The sequence below is a fragment of the Carettochelys insculpta genome, chromosome 31 (assembly GCF_033958435.1).
Source record: "Carettochelys insculpta isolate YL-2023 chromosome 31, ASM3395843v1, whole genome shotgun sequence".
Taxonomy (NCBI): Eukaryota; Metazoa; Chordata; order Testudines; family Carettochelyidae; genus Carettochelys; species Carettochelys insculpta.
This window is the reverse complement of record NC_134167.1, coordinates 3346883-3369251: the sequence shown is the minus strand read 5'-3', so window position 1 is coordinate 3369251 and position 22369 is coordinate 3346883. Positions and strand designations below refer to the sequence as shown.

At 42.0% G+C, this 22369-nt stretch overlaps 1 protein-coding gene across 2 annotated transcripts; it reads right to left on the bottom strand.

The window, feature by feature from the left end:
* Positions 1–168: 168 nt before the first annotated feature.
* ENTPD4 (ectonucleoside triphosphate diphosphohydrolase 4) lies at positions 169–16539 on the bottom strand. 2 transcript variants are annotated; one of them, XM_074981871.1, is made up of 13 exons: positions 16454–16539; positions 13837–13968; positions 12160–12354; positions 11404–11609; positions 10850–11000; positions 10661–10764; positions 8295–8354; positions 7822–7976; positions 6188–6354; positions 3976–4300; positions 3379–3464; positions 2455–2616; positions 169–1903 (listed from the first exon to the last, which is right to left on the bottom strand). In XM_074981871.1, exons 2-13 carry the CDS (start codon positions 13842–13844, stop codon positions 1675–1677), a joined length of 1848 nt encoding a protein of 615 aa, XP_074837972.1. In that variant the 5' UTR covers positions 13845–13968; positions 16454–16539; the 3' UTR covers positions 169–1674. The 2 variants fall into 2 exon arrangements, with proteins under 2 accessions (XP_074837972.1, XP_074837973.1); XM_074981872.1 differs by having other exon boundaries at positions 7846–7976.
* Positions 16540–22369: the final 5830 nt, after the last annotated feature.

Sequence of the window (22369 nt, the reverse complement as noted above, 5' to 3'; positions counted from 1 at the left end):
TCTTCAAAGGTAGTGGGGGTGGGTGGGAAAGAACTCCAGTACTGAGCTGTGTGACAAATTTCACAACATATTTAAACTCAGTGTGGCAAGTTATTTATAATGGGCATGTCAGAAGCAAGAGCAGGTAGTTTTAGAAAGGATAATAAAGCTTCCCATCCACTAGCGGTTCATATAAATGTCACTTTTAATCATGAACAAGTTTGCCTTCAAGTAAAACTAATATAGTTTTAAATAAAATATAAATTAACAGGTAAGAAATTACACCAGGAAAGAACAACAATAAAGACAATAGGCACACGTCTGCTTCACTAGCACTATCTGAAGTCCGTGCATTTTCCAGTCTTTTCAAGCTTATGAGAATTGCTGAGAGATGTCTGAATCATCATGAAACACTATCAAATGAAGGGTTAAAAAGAAATCACTTTTGCCACCATGAAACAATGCCTCTGAAACATCACGACAAAATCTGTAATGACTAAACAAAACAATGATTTTAGTTGTGTTTTGCATAAACACAGCAGTAGCTACAATAGATGCTTCTCTTCCATTGCAGCACTTCGACATTTAAGATGTCAGCTTTTCACATTTTAACAAGTCAGTTTGTCACCAACTCTAAGACCCCTACTTTCCTGTTTTCCTGATTTAGGAGGCTGAGAGTTTAGAAATTGAGTGAAATATCAACTGTGAACTTGAGCAAATATATACATAGATATAGCCACTCTCCCTAGCTAGGAAGTAATATTTCACAATTATACTGAAGGAACAGAAATCAGTCAATTTTGTTACCATACATAGTAGGGATTCACAACAAATGGGTCGGGACCCAAACATGGGTCATCATTAGATTTTCTAAGGGTCACTGGCTGGGCAGCTCCAAGCTGCATGTGGCCCTTAAAGGAGCCATTTGCAGCTCCCACTATTCACTCTTCCAGCTCCCAGTTCCTGTCTTGCTGTGCTGAAATGGAACTCAATTTAATTGGCAGGAGGGATTCTGCCATTAAACCAATTAAACTGAGTTCCATTTCACTGTGGTAGGACAGGGAAATGCCTGCACTGCAGCAAGGGGAAGGGAATAGGAAGACTGGGAGGAGCCACGCAGAGAAGGTGGCAGCCCAGAGAAAGAGCTGCGGGGGGCAGCGGCAAGCGCTTGTGTGAAGTAGATTTGGGGGGGATGTTTTAGGGCTGTAAGGGGTTTAAACCTGGGGGCGGGGGTGGCGAATCAAGATTTATAAAAAAAATTTCCCAAGGGGTGAACCTCCCCCACCCCTAGTTTTGAATTGCCTTGGGTCAATTCAATAAGATTTTTTTTGTCAAAACGGGTCACCGTCTCAAAAAGGTTGGGAACCACTGATACACAGCATAAGCTGCCCCTATTTATTCATTTACTGTCAAAGTCCAGACTCTCCCTCCACTTAAATATAAAAGTGCATTTACTCTAGAAGCCATTTTTGACAGATATCCTCTCATCAACTCGATTTGGTCTGACCTCAATTTCCCATAATCTAAGTTGTTTCAAAAACTCTTACTGAATTCAATATTGCTAGGACATTTCCACTTATAACTGTTTGGGGCTGAGCTGAGGGCAGACAAAAAAGGAGGAGAAACCCTGAGGTAAAGAAAAAAAATGGCTTGAAATTTAAAATGTCTAGTAAGGATAAAGAGCCTCCTAGCACTTCATAAAGCTCCTGGAATCTTCTGTGCTGGGAGGCCTTCCTCGATCCAGAGGGAAGTGGATGAGCCATTGCGCAGCATTCGCCGGTGAATCCGCCTCAGCCGCAGAAGGTAGAGCACAATGGACAGCAGCACAATCAGAAAACAGACGAAGAACAAGTAGTGATTGTAAACAAAGGAGAAGCCCCTCCAGTGGGAGTGATTGCCTCTGAAGTTCTCTTGCTGGATGTCTCTGAAAAACAAATACAAAATAGGAAACAGAACTTCAATCCTTCAGCAAGGGGGAGAGAAAGACCTGTTGATCACCTTACCATGAAAACATATGAAAGCACACGCACTAAACACAGAGAGAAAGCCGTTCTAGTCTATACACTATCAAAACAAAAAAGCAGTCAAGTAGCACTTGAAAGACTAACAAAATAATTTATTAGGTGAACAAGTAGTGCGTCTGTCCCACCAATGCTCACCTAATAAATTATTTTGTTAGTCTTTCAAGTGCTACTTGACTGGTTTTTTGTTTTGGCACTAAACACAGCTCAGCAAACATCACGGTAGTTCCGCCATGTGAGACCAGTGGTATCTGGATGCCCTGCTGGCATTTGTTTTTATCTGCAGAGACTTGCTTTGGTTTAAAATAATTAGCCTCCAGACCATATGCTGAAGTGTTTTGTGTGCTAAACTTCAAGCAATGTTTCCTCTGTTCCTCTTTGCCACCTACTTTCATACCAAGCCACCCCGCCATCTAAGCCTTGCACCTAACCATTGGCAAAAGCCAAGCCGTACCTTAAAGGTAAGAATCGTGTTCGAAAAAGGATGGCTCCCAATGTCCATTGCACCTCCTTATCATAAACCTGCAGAGCAGTTTTTAAATTGCTGTAGCTGACAGGAAAAGAGAAACCACTGTGGAACACTTCATACATCCAGGCAGACTTGAAACACTGATACCTAAAAACCACACAGAATAAAGGCTGGTGATGTCATTCAAGTTTTCATTTTTTCTGCTATTTATACAGTGCAGTTTAGACATATAAGATTCAAATCCCTGCTTTGAGGGGTTTACAGGCTACTGTAAAGATGAGAACATAGATCATCCCAGCTAAAGGTCTTGCCCATTAAGCTCACCCACTCATTATTTAAGTCCATTCTTCTCCTTCAGTCCAATAGCTATGGGGGTTAGCAGTCTGGGCCTTCCAGGAATTATGGGTTTGATTCCTCTCACTTCAATCCCATTTACGAAAGGATGGCACCAAGTACAGTATGAGACTAGTAAGCAACACACTCGTCACCCGCTTCAATCACAAAACTGAAAGGTAACAGACCTGCCAACCAGTGAATACTGAGGTCTCTCATATTCCATTAAAAGCTTAGTAACCCACAATAAAATGCATTACAAGATTGTTCCCCATACTCTAAAAGCTGCATTATTGCATTGCTAAAGAGCAAAGCTGGTTTATGATCAGTTTTTTCTTATAGCTGATGCAATTTTTACGCTTCACTCAATCTAATTACAATGGCCCCTTTTGGTCTGCAGATCTATAAAACTTACATTAAGATTTCAAATGCCTTTTGAAAATAAGAAAGACCCACTTTCTCTAATGTCTTGGGACTGAAACACCTATAGCCATGTCACATATAACAATGTATGTGACGCCTTTCTTCTGACAACCCTGCATGAATGATTTCTGCTGTACAAACATAAATGCTCACTTCAGTCTGTGAAGATCAGCATGTGATGCATAAAGACCACGGTCAAAACGTTCCTTCAGGACAGACCACTTAGTGGCACAATAATCCTAAAACAAAACCAAACCACTCTGTTTACCTATTAAGTAAAATATCCTATGACAATAGATAAGCAGCTTTACAAATAATAAAATGTAATTTAAACATAATAGTCAGGGGAAGGCTGGCAAGAAGTTAGTTGGTCACAGTTGTTTTGTGTTCTGGTCTCTTTTCATATGGCTAACCACATGCGCTAAGTGACAGATAAATAGCTAGAGACAAATAATGTAACTACAAAGTGAGAGTGCTGCCTGAGTTTTTTTACAGTTCTTCTGGAGTTCAACTCTTAAGTCCTGGGATGGATCTCGCTCACCCTAGAATCCCTCGGCTATTACGGAGTAATGAATTGTTCTCAAGAGGAAACCCAGATCAGGCCAGAAAACGAGCTAATATCGCTTATATAACGTAAAAGGGAGTTTGGCATCCAAAGGACAAGCTTCACTGCCCCAGTTTCAGAAGTGGCCCCTCTTTTTGGATTACTGGATTTCCAACTAAGCAGCTTGTACCTCCAGAATGCTCTACCTTTGCAGCTTTAACAAATTTAGCAGCGTTGTAGTCTCCTCCCATACGTAATACATCTTCGGTACAGTAGAAGAACTCAGAGAAACCATAAAACTCGCTGTTCTGGAAGTGTATTGCAGGCTGATAGACACCATTTAAAGATGTCTGGGTTTCATTGGTCTTATTCATGAGAGGCTGAATAATTTCACGACACAGATTAAAATCTCCAGTCCCTCGCATGTACAGTGTCTGTCCATTCTGCTGGATTTCATCTTCAACCTCTAGAGGCAGGCAAGGATCCAGGTAGGGAGACTCAGAGGTCATACCAGTCTGTTTGCCCAGAATCCTGTATGTAAGAGTAAGCAGAGTTGAAACAATCACTGGTACAGTAGGCTCAAAATCCTATTTGGGAGAAAATTACATTATCAAAACAGACAGAATGAAGACCAAGTCATTGACTTGAGCAAGTTTTGGCACCTATTTTTACAATCAGAGATCATCCTACACAGTACATTATGTCAGGAATGCAACACTAAGGCCAGGTCTACATTATCTGAAAGAACATCTTCCAGGGTTCAATTTTGCACGTTGGGTAGAGAAGCATGAAATAGTGAAGAGCACAGGAGTCAACTGCTGACCTCTGATAGGTCTATCACAAGGAGTAAGGGAGGTTAATTGGAGAAATCCTCCAGTCAACCCTCCTCACTGAGGACAGCCAGGTAAGTTGATTGACAATAAATCGATTCTAGCTATGCAATTGCTGTAGCTTGAACTGCATGTCTGCAACTGACTTACTTGTCTAGTATAATAAACCAAGCAAGGCTGAATCTATCAGAGTTACAACCTACTTGTTCTCAAGACAGAGAAAACAAAACACAAATCGAAGCAACTGCAGTATTTTGTATTATGTTAAAATATTATACAAACTCTATGAAGAGAGTTTAGAAACACGATGGTGTGAAGCACACTGTTCAGAATACTAAAGCTACCAAAAATAACAGCTGCATCTATTCTGCAGTTACAGCTTGGCCAAGACATGCAAAATTGTTTAATTAGCATAATTAAACATTTCAGAAAAACAATAACTGGAAGCTAGTACGAAAATGTATAGATACTACTAAAATGGCTTCAAAGGCCAATCTAGTGTTTGGCATTTTGCATCAAGGAGGTGTCAACAACAGGGTGGTGTGCTATAACTCCCCCACATGAACAGTGTTCACACAAACTAAAATAATAACTTAGTGCAAGTTGATAAATAACTCAGTGCAAGTTGATAATTTAATTGGTTAACAACACACTAAAATACTTTTGATTGCTTAGTAACTAAGATACAGTGTTTTAATAACATGTACTGCAAAGAACCCCAGGAGATTCACTGAAGAGCTACTTGCAATTTTCAAGTCTGAGTCTCAGTATTATTGTGCCAGATTGATGCAACGTGGGATGGTTTGAGGGCAAGACAGAGAATCTTTTCTGGGGGAGGAGGAGGGCTGGGGAATGACAACAGATTATTCTGTTTCCCTGGACAGACATTTGGTAACTGCAATTAACTATAAAGCTAGGATAGATTGCTTGGCTCAGTTAAAGGTGAGCACTTCACGTGGCTTATTTAAATGCTCCCAGGCAAGGATAATTCCTCCATCAGCAATTTAAATGGTAATTTACAACCCTTGCATAAAAACCGTCTTCTAGGCTACAGCTTCAAAATGATTGGCTAGGCTGGCAGGTCTTGAAGACCTCAAACACCCTGGATCATGAAAGCAGGCTTAGGTCGTTCTCCCAGTACTTGCCTTCTTTTGCAGAGATGGACAGTTCCACAGACTTGCTCAGTATCATAGGGGTAGCCGTGTTAGTCTGGATCTGCAAAAGCAACGAGGGGTCCTGTGTACATACATTTCTGTTAGTCTATAAGGTGCCACCGGACCCCTCGTTGCTTTTGCAGACTTGCTCAAGGCAGCAGTGAGAAAAAAGCCATGAGGCAGCACTGAAGCACTTGACTCCTGCTGAGTGAGCCACTGCATGAACATGATAGATTTGCAATTTGTGGGGGCACAAAACTATTTTACTTCATCAATGTTCCAGCGCATTGAAGACACAGAATGAATAGTAACAGTATTTAAGGAGGGACAGTACACTGCTCAGAAATTTTACAAGTGTCTATTTGGAGGTCTACATTTTCCTTGTGTTTTCAGGATGATTTAAGCATTTATACTAGACACATCAGCCAACTTACCTGTTTCTAAATATCATGTTGGTAAATACACTGTCCTCGTATCTTTGCCGTGCTGCATTCCCTCCAAAACCAAGGAACGTCGCTACGTACACTCTGTACACATGCTCAGTCTGATGAGCATCACAGCCCAAATTGAACTCTGCAAGTAAGTTTTTGGCTACTTCCTCCTGCAGGTAGCCAAGTGACAGGTGATTAGAGAGACTTTTACACTACAAAGCAGAGCTAATCACAACAAGCTTGTGAATTTTGGAGTGCTAAAGGCACTAAAATGTTATTTCAGATCAGAATTCTCACAACTTCCCACCAAGTCTACATTCATCCACTCTCACCCCAATCTCCTCAGACATGCCTCAAAATTTTCAAAATGTCTGAAGCGCTTCAGAGAAAACATATATTCCAAAGACATTTCATATAGAAGGTGCCAAGGGAATCAGAGTAATGGTGTGTGGGCCTTCCAGCTTTGAAGGTAGCAGGCTTACAAACATTACAGGCATTTGTTTGGTACCCAGTTAAGAGGGAAGAAGGGGAAGGAAACACCAACATTTTTCTAGATCCAACATCTGAGTGCAAGTTCAGACAGTACTTTACAAAACTAGATCCTGGTAAACAACGCTTTCTAACTGCTCAGACTATCAAATGCATGTTTGCTTCAGATGATGGTTTTTTTCCCCAACACCACAAATAGTTTCCTCTCCCTATTCAATTTTTGAAACACTTATACTTTGACTATATTGTCAGAGACTTGTAATAAAGCAAGAAGCCCGGGTGGTATATATTTCAAGAATTAACATGATCCCCAATTAGCAAAGATATTGAATTCCAAGTTTCTAAAAGACGTTTCCCATCAGATTTCCTCTCCAGAATCCTCTTCATGTGTGTGGGCGTATCCTACAGATGGCGTGAGGGAGAGAGTAATGCAGAGGATAATTCTGACCTTCATATATGAAGAGGCAGTGCTTACTAATACAATTGTTCAAACAAGGGAAAAAATGCAATCACGCAGATTGCTTAATAAAATTTGCTTAGTTTTAACAATTGTGGGATAAAGCCTGTGGCTCTTATATATTCTTTCCTCTAACAAATTTCCCAGGAAGTCAGTGGGAGTTTGCCATACTCAAGACTTTAGGATTTGCCCTAAAAAAAACAATACATCCTTCTGAGATTAAAACAAGTCATACTGTTCCATTTGAAATTTAGAAACAAGCAAGTTCTCACCTTCTTTACAGGAGATAAACAAAATGTGGTATATACACTACATTATATAACAGAGTGACTCTAATCTACTTCCACTGTGCTAACTTTTTAAGGGAAATTGCAAGACAAATAGATACAACTCCCTTTTCATGAAGGAACTGGACAATCTTCATCATGAAAGCTCTTAAGTACAAGTCTGCTTAGAAAAATTCAATTACGAAAAATTAAATACTTGTACAAACAATTGCTTCACTATGCTTCATCAAGTTTTTCTCCACCCGCAAATGAACACACACAAATGAATTGCTTAGCTGATGAAGGACTTGTGGACACATCTTCTCTTGCCTGGCTTTGGGATGTGATGTAATAAAAACAAAACACCAATGGATATGAGTTAAAAACAGAAAAAAAAAAACAAGGAAAATTGTGCAAATAATAACCTGCTGCGAAGAGGCAAAGCTTACAGTTTTAGGGACTTCATATGCTATCTGAGTTGACACTCCACCCATGTCGAGAATACCCACTGTCCTCTTACGAATGATGGCTTCCTGATTTTCGCTGCTAGGGATATGTACCTCCACTACTGCATCATCCTCTGGAACACAAAAAATGAATATTTGACAGTACTGAGAAACACATTTGGGAATCAGATATTGGGCAGCATACAACTCAAATGGAAAGAACACCTTCCATTTACCTGCTTTGTTGTTAATTACAAATTGTAATACACTAGTCATATAAAAGGTATATTCTACTCTTTGTATAGTGCAGGACTGATATGTTCCAATATGCATACTGGGCCTACTTGCAAAAAACAACTTTCACAAAAATAATCATCTGGAACTTCACTTTTTTCCCCTGTGAATTAACAATATGCAGGAGGTTACCTCTGAAATATAATAAATATACTTGCCATCATCAACATGTTCAAACCGTCCCAAAACAAAATTGATGCCAATCCATGCATACACTCCTAGAAGCATTAAAAGGGGGGGAAAAAAAGCAAATTTGTCAACATTTTAGGCTATTTCAGTTTACTCTCCCTCAATTACCCTTATAGTTAATGTACTTGTTAACATATTATGCATCAAGTGTTTCACATGCAGGGAAATTTTTATGAGGATTCTTCCCCAATTTAACAGTTTGTTACCTAAAATATTCAAACAATTATCATGAAATCAAAGTCACTATTTAAAGCAAATTTTTAAGTAAAAAGAAAAAAAACAGAATAAAATGCAAAGCTCTTGTCATCTATACACCAATTATAGCCATCTGTTCTTCTGCAACAAAGAGTGAGCTTACATACTTCTAGAGGTCCCTTGCTCTGTGATCTAAAAGTCACTGAGTCTGGTCCCCTGTAGTCATGGTAGAAGTAAGCACCATCTAAACCATCCCTGACAGATGTTTGTGAAATCTCCATCATTGGACTATATTGCCTAGGAAAATTGTCTAACCCGCTCTTAAAAATCTCCAGTGTTTAACCACCCTGACAGTTAGGTTCCCAATGTCATCTTACGCCTCCCTTGCTATAATTTAAACCCATTGCTTCTTATCCTATCTTCATAGGTTAAAAAGAAAAAATTTCTCCCTCTCCTCCTTGTAACAACCTTTTAGATACAGGCTGAATGTCTCTAATCTGGCACCCTTGGGACCTGACTGGAACTGGGCAAGAGAATTTGCTGGACCACAGGAGCTCAATAGTGTCGAGCAGCATTAAAAACACTTGCACTGCTTTCTGGGCTCTCTGAAGACATTTAGGGGTAAATTAGAGCTAGCTAACACCACAGAACATGGAGAGCCAGGACCGATGGCTGGAAAGAAACTTCATGGGACTACGGGAAACTTGGCCACATCCATGATAAATGGTTAGCTAAAATCATGCCAGATTATGGATGCTGCTGGACCACAGGGCTTTGGATTAGAGAGGTTCAACCTGCACTTGAAAGCTGTTATGTCTCCTCCCTCTCAGCCTTCTCTCTTCTGTTCAAATAACTCCAGTTCTTTCAATATTGCCTCACAGGTCATGTGTTGTAGACCTTTAATCATTTTTGTTTATCTTCTCTGGACTTTCTCAAATTTGCCCACATTTTTCCTGAAATATACAGCAGAAGAATGACTTCTAGTGTCTTGCTTACAACACTCCCGTTAATACCTCCCAGAATGATGTTTGCTTTTTTTGGCAGCAGTGTTAACGTTGTTGGCACCCTAGGAAGGAGTAGGGCAGAAAGTGAACTAGGGGTCATTGTGGACTACAAGCTAAATATGAGTTATTTCCCATTTCTTAAGTGTGAAATGGATTGTTCCTAAGTGGAATACTTTGCATTTGTCCTTACTGAATTTCACCCCATTTACCTCAGATCATTTCTCTAGTCTGTCCACATATTTCGTTATAACCCTATCCCCCACAAAGCATTTGCAACACCTTCCAGCGTGGTATCATTTACAAAATTTATAAGCATTCACTATGAAGACTTCATAAGCATTCCGATGAACACATTGCACAAAACGTCCCTGTGGAACTTCACTTGTTATGCCTTTCCAGCACAACCATGAACCACAGAGAACAATTCCCTTGGAGCCGTTACCCAACCAGTTACGTAACCAACAGGCACTCGATCTAGGTTGCATTCCCCTAGGTTGCTGATGAGGTTACATGACACTGTAGCAGAAGCTTTATTAAAGTCTAAACATACTGTAAACGTTCTATTATCTGGAAACTGAGGGTGCTGGATAATCACGTGCCAGATATTGTAGTGGGGCTCCACGAGCCCCACTGCTGTCACTGCAGGTCAGGCACCCATCCCCTGACCCATGGTTGCCAGTGTCAGCTGGACAGCTGTCCCCACTGCCGTTATGCCCCATGCCAGTGGCTGCCAGTACCAGCTGCACAGCTGGTGCTGAGCTGCCGTCCCCAGCCCCAGCTAGGCAGCCACCCCTTGGCTCCTTCTAATTTGACCTAGTTTCCACCTTTTGGGGACTTTTCCAAGAGCTTTTGGTTAAGCGAGGGTGGTCTTCTTTTCATACAATCATAGAAACGCAGGGCTGAAAGGGATTTTGCAAATCCATCTTGTCCCGCTCCCTGCACTGTTGCAGATCATCCCCGACAAATGTTTTTTCAAATCTGTTCTTAATTCCCAATGCTAGGATTCCAAGGAAGGTTGGGGAATCCCCATTACACTGGACTCTGGCTGCTGTCATATAAAAGTGAAAATGGAGACACGGCTCATACCTAAAATAAAATATTTTAAAATCATGTTTCGTTCTACAGCATTAGCTTACCTTCTTGTTTCCCAGAAATAACTTCTGCCTGAGAGTCCGAAAACAGAAAATCAAAGTGCACAGGAATATCTGTGAGCAAATCTTCTAGTATTGCCTTCTGCTGGCTGAAAAATTTCCAACATTTTGAACACTGGTTAAGTCAACCAGACCACTAAACTAAATATTAAAAGAAATAAGATTCCTATTTACCTCTCAGGTAGGATTCGCATCCCTGCAGTACACAGGATATACAGAGGAGTTTCTTTGTGTTTTGCACGGGGCACATGTTCTGCAGCAAAGCTTAGAAGTGGATAAATATAATCACTGACTTTTTCAGGAGAACTAGCAAACTCTGAAATGCCTAGAGAAACAGATGAATGAGGAAAGGAAAAGCAAAGTTACTTTCATATAAGGCATCAGTAAAGAGCAAGTTTAAACTCATGAGCTTTGGCAATTTAAGGTAATTATTTTCACATATAGCCAGCTATTTGCAACCACTAACCAGTTTTGATATTTTAAAAATGAAGATAAATGTTATGCAAGTACAACAGTGCTTTATTACTCTGAGGCTCTTATAAAAGGCTGTCGAGTAAATACACCTAATTATTCAGATATGCCTAGAGATCAGTTGTATCCACCAGATGCCAAAATTCAAAAAAGAAATCAGCTCTGCTCTGACATCTTAAAATCCCAAAGGCTTAGGTTAGATAGCTGTTGAGAGAGGGGAAAAAAGACTGAACATTAGGGTTTTTCCATCTTGATACCCGGTTTAATTTTCATAACCACTGGTTTTCTGGTTTTGTCCCTCATTTGTTTGATGTCCAAAAGATCGTGAGGGTTGCCATTGTGTCTTGGCCAACAATACACGAAGATCCTAGACCCGCTGCTGCCACAATCTACCACGATGCCATAGTTCAGGTTGGGATTGCTGGTATCTGTAGCTTCAGTGTCAGTCACTCGAGCAAGATATCTAGAACAAAAAGTGGTTCAAGTCTTTTGGGAATATGCCTGTTTATATATTTATATTACAAATGTGATTTGATATACCAGACTTAATAAAAACAAACAAAAACAAAACGCACTCCAACAACTTGTCTTCTATGAAAAGGTGCAAATTTCTGCAAGCATTAAGGCACAATACACATTGTAAGATTTGTAAGCATTATTTATACAGAGATAACATGAATTAAGAGAGAGAGAGAGAGAGAGAGAGAGAAATGTCTGCCTAAATCATCCAACAGCTGATAGCAGAGCTGGAAGCGGAATATAAAAAACAACAACAAAGAGAAATAACCCCAAAAATGACTTACAAGGCTTGAAGAGAGGAAAGACTACTCCAAGACTGATTTCAGTGACCAATACCCTACATTAAATGGTTTTCAGGTAATTTATTTTTCCATGCTGCTTCAGACACACCAGAAGATCCAATCACTAGACACTGGTTCAACTGTTTCAAGTGATCAACGTGGAACCCCCAAGTTATGCTCATTTCCTGCCCTGAACACTATATTACTCCTCACCTGTGAAACTTTTTATCCCTGTGTGAACGCCCATATTTATTCCTGATGACAAGCGAATAGTAAAGCAAGGAGACAGCAGCAGCAAGTATTCCAATGACAATAATTTGTCGTAAAGTGGTGTTCAGCATACGAGGACATCCTACTGGGGAGATACTGAAGTGCCAGGAAGCAGGAAACAAACAGGAGATGCTAATCCTGAAATTCATGAAAGAGAGATCGTTTGAAATGCATCCTGACAACAGGTAACTAAGCCTTCCCAAAACTGGCTCAGAGTTTGAACGAATACTTAAATTAACTTCTAACTTTAAAAGTTCCTGCAAAGAACCCACTTCTGTTCCTAGTAAAATTACACTAAACTCAATGGAATCAAGATTAGAGCTAGAAATCAAGCTAGAAAACCTTAACAGTCAGTGAACATCTTTCTATTGCAACAAGCTTCCTATAATTTCAGTCAAACAATCTTTTCCCCCCCATCAGTAACTACTAAAACTTTAAGGTAGCATAGGTCTCCAACTTAAGTTTTGTCTGTACTTCTAAACTAAAGCATAACTGTAGCAGTGCTTCACAGTGAAACTATGGCCACAGCAAGAGCACTGGGAGTGAGCTCTCCCAGTATTCCAGGTAAACTATCTCAGAAGGGGAGTAGGTAACAGTGTTCAGAGCTGCCCGCTTTACACTGGTGCTTAACAGCGCTGTAACTTGCTGGGACTGGGGTAGGATGGATGTGTGTGTTCACACTCCTGAGCCAGAAAATTACAGTGAAGACTTCATCTCAGATTTTCTTTATGTTGCAGTGACATCCAGTGTTAAAGGTGAACAATAGTTTTCTTTGTAAAATGCAAATGAGCTGGAAGCCCAAATATTAAAGCATGGCAGTTGCCTTACCTAATTCTCATGCACTGAGCACTAAACACACAGCTTTACCTTCCTGTGCAAACTGAGCAAAAATGAAAAACCCAAAGACAGCAAGTAATGAGACATGGCATGTCATCTGATGTGACATTAGCAACACAAGTAAGAAAATGGACTCTTTATTTTTCCCCTCTCAGATTTTCAAAATGTTTCTTAGGCAAGTGTTTGACATATGCAGCAATCTAATCAACTAGACAAACTAATAGTTCTTTTTAAGAACCCATGCCTAACAAGTTTTAAAAGCTGCACAACAAAACCTTCTTTTATGAGGCTCATTAGCACAAACATACCACAAGTTTTGAGTTCAAACCCTTTCCAAGAAAATGCAGATTAATCTATAACTAAGCTATACTAAATCCCACTCTAACTCCTTTCCTTTAGTCTCATTGTTACATGGCACTCGCTATGTTGTACTCTGGAGGATGGTGTGACAGCATAAGTGCTTTGTAATTTTAACACATCTATTACTCATTTATTCTTAGCTTTCCAGAGTCATGCGCACCAGAAATGTGATCCAAGGTATATCACTTTTCTTTTTCAGAACAGTTTCAAAATAACTAACAAATTAATCCTTAACAGACATCTGAAGTGGGTGTTACTGTCCCCATTACAGTAATATGAGAAAACAAGATGAGTGGATGACCAGATTTAGAGGCACTTGAAACTCAGAGCTGGGATTGGAGTTCAAGATTTCTAGGATCGCACTCTTTTACTCAAACTACAGTTATAGCTGTCTGATATTGAGAATTAGATTTACAGTCTCACCGTCCCATGTTGGGATACAGTATTCTGATCAAGGCAGACAGGCAGGTGAATTAGTTTGTGGTCTAGTATCATCCAGACTTCCCAGATTTATAAGGCACCTGGATCTTCCCCAAAGCCATTTTTCTTCTGTTCCTGTACAACACAGATTTTAGTTATGTTAAAAAGTGATACTGTCACCATGGCCCCAATCCTGTAAATTCAGGAGCATGAATGAAGTCAAACATTTATTAGATGAATCCTAATATACTCTTCCTCTATCAGAAATGCTGTAAGCTCATTTTGAGAAGTACTACAGTAAACCCTCAACATAGATGGCTTCAAGTTGCATATAACTCACTTTAACGCAAGTTAAGTACAACATGATGCTGCTCCGCAGCCCTTCTTGAAGCAGCACTGCTGTGGGAAGGCATGGAGAAGCAGCCAGGAAACTGACCAGCCCTGGTGGGCTGGTCAGTTTCACAGCTCAGCAAGCAGAGGAGAGCTGGGCACCAAGTGGCAGGCTGGTTCCCATTTCCCCACCAACTTGCGTGAAAATCTGAGTTACGTGGGGGTTGCAGGAACACAACCTGCATAACTTGAGTTTACTCCATCTTTAGCTCCCATAAAATCACCAGCAGAAATGCCAGCCAGTGTTCTTTGAAAGCAGAAGAAATGGGCGGCCACCCAGGAAAGATTCAAAGGCTTCCCAACTGATGGGCAGAGTATTTCAACTGGTGGTGCATCTCTGCACATGCCCCAGTGTGCATAACAAAATTTATTCTGCACATGGATAGAGAAAATTAAGAGGGAACATTGATACCACCCCACAAATATAAATCAACCCAACTGTATTTTGCTTGTATTTTTTTTTACTTTCAACATTTCAAACATAAAAAGCAAAACCAGACTACATTAATATTCTCAAATAAAAGATTTCTTTCCAAAAGATACCAAAGTACTTTACAAATACAGGCCCCAATACTGTGACAGGACATGCATGGTCAGTTGTGGGATTCCATATGGATGCATGGGTATACCTACACAAATCACACTGCAAAATTGGAACCATAAAGATATACATGGCTCCATCAACACTAGGGTGATCCTTCTGAAAAAATTTTTTTCAAAAGATCGAGCCCACACACAAAAAAGCGGATCGAAAGATCAATCTGCTCTTTTGTCAGAGAGTGTTCACACAGCCCCAGCTCTTTCAAAAGAACAAACCAGGCATTGAAAAATCGAGCACCATGAGGATTCCTCATTTGAAAAAAGGGCCCACTGAGCATCTAGACATGCTTTTTTTTTTTTTTTTTTTTTTGAAAGACTCTTTTGGAAAAAGGCACTCTTCCTCATCCGGGAAAAGAGGGCCACTGGAAAAAGGGCCACGTTCTTTCGATTTCAGATTGAAAGAGTGCACACTGTGTGTAGACACTGTGCGAGTTTTTTCAAAAAAGGCAAGGCTTTTCAGAAAAAACTTGACAGTGCAGGCACAGCCTTCATGTGCACAGATCATTTACCACTGAAATACAGCCACCAGTGAGATGGAACACGGCAGCTGTATCAGTACACTGCAACACCATATAGGTCAGCATATGAAGGGCTAAAGAACAGTGGATCAAATAAGAACTGCAGGACAAAGTCAAGGAAACAAATCTGAATAATTAAATTGGAATTTGATCTTGACACCAGAGCTAACATTTTTCAGCAGAGGAAACCTATCATTTTACAAAAAAAGTGTGATGTGATTTTTCACCTACAATTGTTACAAAGAACACTAACAACCAAGGGAAAGAAAAAAACATGCATTTCTCATTTTACTTTTGCTGTTAATAGCACCTTTCATATAGTGTATTTCATGTCTACATGGGTTTGCATCAAACCAATGAGGAGAAATATTAAAAGCATGTATGTATATGTAATTCTGAAACAAGGTTCCCTTGGTAATATCAGGCATATGTAATCCTCAGATTTTCCTGTGCTTTATATTTTCTAAGCTTGCCTAGGTTTCATACTGATAGTATTTCTTTATTAAATAAGTAAAAAGTTCCCATACCAAAATAATTTTGGACATACAATTCTTGTTTATGGTCACACATGCCCGCTTTTACTTGTAGCATCACTTCAAGCGTGTAAATCCAGATTCCAGGTTAAATACAGCTCTCTGGCTCCAAAACTCAGAGGAGTAAGGAAGAACCATTTCTGAAACAGGCGCTGAGGCCTGGACCCACCAATCTACTTTCTCCCCCAGCTCAAAAATCCACATAACAAATGCAACAACCTGGAACTGGGGAAAGAGCCCAGGAGCTCCAGTCCCCCCCGAGGGCCGGAACCAGGAGTCCAGCTTCCCGGTCTCTGTCCGCTCCCCAAGGTCCCAGGACCAGAAACAGAGCCCAGGAGCCCCAGCCCAGGTAAGGAGCCCAGGAGTTCCGCTTCCCAGTGGCCAACTCTGCTCCTACAACGGAGCCAGAGCCCCGCCCCACTGCTCTCGCACGCCAGGCGATGGAAGGGACCCAGGCGTCCGGGACCCAGGCCCATCCTCTTGCCCCTCCCCGCCCGGCGCTCAGGAGCGGGGGGAGAAGCGAGGCAACTCCTCCCCCGACCCCAGCGCCCATCCCCGCAGCCCAGGGCCGGCTCATACCCGCTGGTTTACTCCCGCTTGGCTCGGAAGCGGCGCCACCGCGGCGCATGGCGCCACCTCAACCATTCCCACTTCCGGGTCCCGGGTGGCGGATGTGACGCAGACACGCCGGCGCACAGGGGGGAAGCCCGTGAGGAATGGGCGGGGGAAGAGCAGGGCAGAGGATTGGTCTGCCTGGGACAATGGGGCATAGCTAGAGCCTGAGCTCAGGCAACAAGGCATGATGGGAGTGTGGCGAAAGCAGAGCATGATGGGAGTCTGGTTAGTGTCAGGCAGGAAGGGAGCCTGGGTCGGGGCGGGGCAGCCGCTGCGCCAGGGATGCGGTGAGATACTTGAGTGGCTGTCTGTGCCCCTCGGATGGGGTCCGTGCTGGCCCAAGCAGGGCTGCTCAGTGGCCTTCCCAAGCTGTAGTGACTTAGCTTGCTAGAGGATTAATGGCACCATTGCCGATTGCAGATTTCCCGTGTCACTTGAATTAACAGCCCCGCGCATCCCCCTTTGAAATGCACTGTTTATTTCGCTGCACAGATGCTCGAGCAGTGGAGGGCAGCCTGCCACAGGAGGTCCATCAGGGTTCTGTGTGTGGCCTGCGAGACATCTTGTTTTCCATTGTCAAAATGCAGGCTTGCCAGTTTTCGCTGGTTTCCGTCCATGTACATTTTTTCCCAACTAGTATTACTAAAGCGACAGGCATGTAAGGAGGGGCATGTGAAGAGAGGTTCCCTCTGATTGCACACAAAACTGAGTATAAAAGTAACAAAGAGGAAGCCGTGCTAGTCTATACACTATCAAAACAAAAAGCAGTCAAGTAGCACTTTAAAGACTAGCAAAATGGTTTATTAGGTGAGCTTTCGTGGGACAGACCCACTTCTTCAGACCGTAGCCAGACCAGAACAGACTCAATATTTAAGGCACAGAGAACGAAAAACAGTAAGCAAGGAGGACAAATCAGAAAAAGATAATCAAGGTGAGCAAATCAGAGAGTGGAGGGGTGAGGGGGAAGGTCAAGAATAAGATTGTCAAGATTAGATAGATCTGCATACTTGGCTCAGTCTAATTCTTGACCTTCCCCCTCACCCCTCCACTCTCTGATTTGCTCACCTTGATTATCTTTTTCTGATTTGTCCTCCTTGCTTACTGTTTTTCGTTCTCTGTGCCTTAAATATTGAGTCTGTTCTGGTCTGGCTACGGTCTGAAGAAGTGGGTCTGTCCCACGAAAGCTCACCTAATAAACCATTTTGCTAGTCTTTAAAGTGCTACTGGACTGCTTTTTGTTTTGAGTATAAAAGCTGTGTGCTCCCTCTGCATCCAATCAAAGCACTGCTATGGTTCATGCAGCACACCCAGAAATTCTAGGTACACAAGTGCGGTTAGCAAAACCATCCTGTTCCAGGAGACTGTCTTGGTTACAAAAATCTTGCAGACCCACAGGATCTGCTTTAACAGACCGCTACTGTATTTATGTCTTAAACCTTTGGAACTGCTTATAAAAGCTCAACACACTTAGGAATCAATCCTGTAACTCCACACCAAGGACACTCCACATGTACGGTACTGGCAACCTCACAGGTTTAAAAATCATGTCTCATTGCAGTCAATTAAAGTTTTACTACTGACATTTGTGGGGCCAGGATTTCACCCTGCGTGCTTTGGGCCTGATTCTACAAACACTTCAACATCTGATTTATTTTTACGATGTTATATTTGCAGGAGTCAGCTCACACTTAACTGACAGACTGGAGCACCTTTCAGTCACAAATCCACAGGCAAGCTTAAATAAAGGCATCATCCTCACAAATGCTGGTTTAAGAAGTTTTTCTACTTAGGTACATCTACATTTATTGGAAGATCAATGCACTGGCGGTTGATTTTCTGGAGTTCCATTTAGTACACCTAGTGGGGCTGTGGTAAATCGAGCTGTTACGCCACCGTCATTGGTCCTGGTACTCCTGGCAGTTGGCAGGAATAAGGGAAGTCAATGTGAGAGTTTCTCCCATTGATCTCCCACTGTGGAGATGGTGGGAATGCTTGTGCACTTAAAATTAAGCTTTTGCATAAATGTTGATGTGATTGGGGCCATTTTTTAGTCTTCTTTATCTCACAGGACTGGAAACCATTGTATTTTAGGACTTTGTTTAAACTGCATTGAAACAAATTGATTTAGGGGTTTAGTTGATTCATGCTTCTAGTTTAAATATCAGGAATATCAAATCCTATCATCCCTGTTTTTGATGAAGAACTCATTGGAAGATCAGAGAACTGCACTAGGAGCTTTTTCAGCCCTCATTGGAGGATTAGGCACTAGCATCTGCACGATACCTATCCAGATAGTTCTATATTGAGCTTGGACACCAGCCCAATTTCATTCTACTGGTAGAAGCCCATGTAAATGCAAAACCAAAATCCAGTCAGGTTATTGTCATTAAGGATCACATTGCACTTTCTGTACATGTCTGAATATTAACTCTGCTGATAATTATTATTTACTGTTGTTGTTGTTGCTTGTATTTCAGGAGTTCCAAGAAGCACAAATCATAGTTTAGGACATCACTGTGCATGGCACTGTACAAATATGCAAGGGAAAAAGAAGAGTCCCTGCTCTGAATAATTTACAGTTTAATCCCATGTAAATGCCAATCTATATTCACTTGATAATTTCAGAATTATATGAGCTTCTTCTTCACTTCTTGCACTAACCCATTGGCTACGTCTACACTAGCCCCAAACTTTGAAATGGCCACGCAAATGGCCATTTCGAAGTTTACTAATGAAGCGCTGAAATGCATATTCAGCGCTTCATTAGCACGCGGGCGGCCGCAGCACTTCGAAATTGACGCGGCTCGCTGCCGCACAGCTCGTCCCAACTGGGCTTCTTTTCGAAAGGACCCTGCCTACTTCGAAGTCACCTTATTCCTATGAGCAGATGGGAATAAGGGGACTTTGAAGTAGCTGGGGTCCTTGCGAAAAGGAGCCCCATTGGGGTGAGCCACGCAGCGGCGAGCCGTGTCAATTTCGAAGCGCTGCGGCCGCCCGCATGCTAATGAAGCACTGAATATGCATTTCAGCGCTTCATTTAGTAAACTTCGAAATGGCCATTTGCTTGGCCATTTTGAAGTTTGGGGCTAGTGTAGACACGGCCATTGTGTAGTACAGAGTGTAGTAACATTATTTGTACCACAAGATTAGAGAGGGAGACATCTGATCTGGACTTCATTTGCAAATATGACACATTTAACCTTGGCCTTAACAGAGATCTCAACTATCTTATTCATTAAAACGGAAGTTTCCCAATCTTTGATATTCACAGGAATGGAATATATCATGCTTAATTTGTTTCATTAACTGGTCCTGCTAGTAACAGGTAACCCTTTCTTCCCTTCTCCTTCCTCACTCCCCCACCCCCGACTATATAAACCCTGGATTCTGTTTGTCTATTCCAATCATCTAAAAGATTTGGGTCTTACTCATGAAAGCTCATGACCTAATAAATTTGTTAGTCTCTCAGATGCTACAGACATGCTTGTTGTTTGCCAAGCTACAGACTAACAGCTACCCCTCTGATACCATGTGGCATGTTAAACAGCCATCTTGTTCTATTCCAGATGTGGCAACATTTCAGTGATGAATCTCTAAATATCCTTTGCTTACATCCAAAGGCATTTATGTAGCTTAATTAGTGTTCTTTGAGATTCTGTGGTGGAAGGCACTACAGAAAGTCATTACTAACCTGCTAAATAGGTTTTTAATTTACATTAAGCAGAAAAAACACCAGACCTGGAGTTTCAGGGCAGGGAATGTTTCCTTGACATGTATATATCATGTTTTTAGTCAAACGCTGCTTCCATTCTTCCCATTTGTATGACCACCTAGGGTAGGGCTGTGTACTCAGCTGCTTTTCCATCTTTGCTGGGCGAGAGATTGACACAGTGACCTCCTGCTGTTGTTTCTGTGGTGTCTCCAAACATGACATCTTGGCATCTTTACTCTCTCTGAGACACTTTGGTAAATTTCCTCCCCTGCTTGGTCAATTAACGTGAATATTTCTCGCTTCCCGTAGCTCAGCATTGCAGGCCATTATTAATTTCTTAAAGACCCAGAATTCTCGTAGTGCACATCTTACAGTTTCTTTTCCTCTTTTTTGCTATTCATGCTGCCTTGCCAGTGATGGCTGGTGATGATGGGTATGAGACATATCTGCAAAACTGGAGAGATAGTGTTATCCAGTACAGGGGTAAGCAAACTTTTTATGTCGAGCCCCACTTGGACCAGATCCCAGACAGTCTGGGCTCAACTGTGAACTGTTTGATTTACTGTCCTGCCTTGTGCCTGGCCCTGGCCCACCTTGCACCAGCGCCCGGGCTCATTTGACTGTGTTTGCTGCCCTGCCCTGACCTAAGGCCTGAGCCTTTTGAGACTGTTGGTTTATTGCCCTGCCCTGCACCAGGGCCTGGGTGCTTTTGGCTCGTTGCCCTACCCTGCTGTGTGCTAGGGCTTGGGCTTTTTGCAAACCATTTGGTGTGCTGCCCTGTCCTGCATCAGGGCCTGGGCTCCCTTGTGAACAGTTTGCTGCCACCCTGAGCTAGGGCCAGGCTATCCTGAGACTGCTGGTTTGTGCCCTGCCCTGAGCTAGGGCTTGGGCACCTTGGGCATGTGTGTGCTCTGCCCTGACCTAAGGCTAGGTCCTCACCTGAGCTAACTTCCCCAGTGCTGGCCTGAAGCAAGACCAGGCTCCTGAGGCAAGGTGGGCTAAGAGCTAGTGACTTGGGGTTGTTGTGGTACCCGTGGCAGTGGGGCAGAGTGGCCACCCACTGACCTGGACTGAGAGGAGCCCCTCCAGGAGCTCAAACCAGCTACAATAGAAAACAAGTTCCGGGGCTGACTAGGTAACAGCCTTATAAAGATTTCTCTTCATGATCCATACTGGTAGGAATGACACATGATCCAGCAGCAATGTTTACCTAGCTACAGAGTTACTGTTAGTGGTCTCCAGTAACATAGGTGGTCCTATTCCAAGCTCTCCCAGGGGCCTTGCCCGTCTGTCAAGAACTTGTGTTTCATTCTGGCCCCGAGAGCAGGGTTTCCCAAAGTGTGGCATGTATGCCACAGGTGGTACGTGAAAGGGTTTCAAGGGGTACATGACAGAAAATAAATGACTAAAAATCAGGAAATAAACACTGGGAGAGGTGTTATGCTGTTAAGGCCGAAGTCCCAAAAGAGGTACTTAAATGGCTTAAGTTTGGGAAACACTGACCTAGAGTCATGGCCTGATGAATTAACAGCCTATTACAGGAGCTACAAAACAGACAGTAGCAACTTTCTGATATTTGCAAGATTAGCAAGATAGAGGGGAAATGCCCAACTTCACATGGAACTTTAAACCATTACAGTTGTCTTATTCTGTCCTCAACCCTATGCTGTTATTGTGTCCTTAGAAACAAACTGAATAAACTGATGGGCCCAGGAAACTGGTTTGGTTGTGAAAATCCTCATCAATCATACTTTAATTTTGCAAATCCAAGGTTCTAACCCAAGAGGATTACAATTTATCACCTCTTGCCAGCGGAGAGGAGAAATTCAGGGAAGGATCCTGTTTTTTTTTCTTTCAGCTCAGTAAAAAGCAATTAGTTTTGTAAAACCTCAGCCATCCTCTTATAGTTTCACCAAATCAAAACCTGACCTCATCTGGACCTAGGATTTGTTTTCTCTCCAGACCACAGCTGAGGGAATTGAACAAACTGTTTCGGTTTTGGCTCATTTCATATCTCCCAGGAAAGGCCAAACCTTGCACTTTCTCTCGTGTGAACTGGGCATAACATCCTGAAGTCATTGTGAATTTACAACACATCAGTGGAAGCAGAATTTGGCCCTGATGGCTTAAATGAGAGCTATGGACTTAAAATGAGTCAACTTGGAGTG

Excerpts from the sequence above, each read along its gene's own strand:
- ENTPD4 (XM_074981871.1), bottom strand. Across the intron at positions 4,301-6,187 it reads AACATGATATTTAGAAACAG|GATTCTGGGCAAACAGACTG; the intron begins GTAAGTTGGCTG and ends TCTTACATACAG. Across the intron at positions 2,617-3,378 it reads GCTGATCTTCACAGACTGAA|GTATCAGTGTTTCAAGTCTG; the intron begins GTGAGCATTTAT and ends TGTGGTTTTTAG.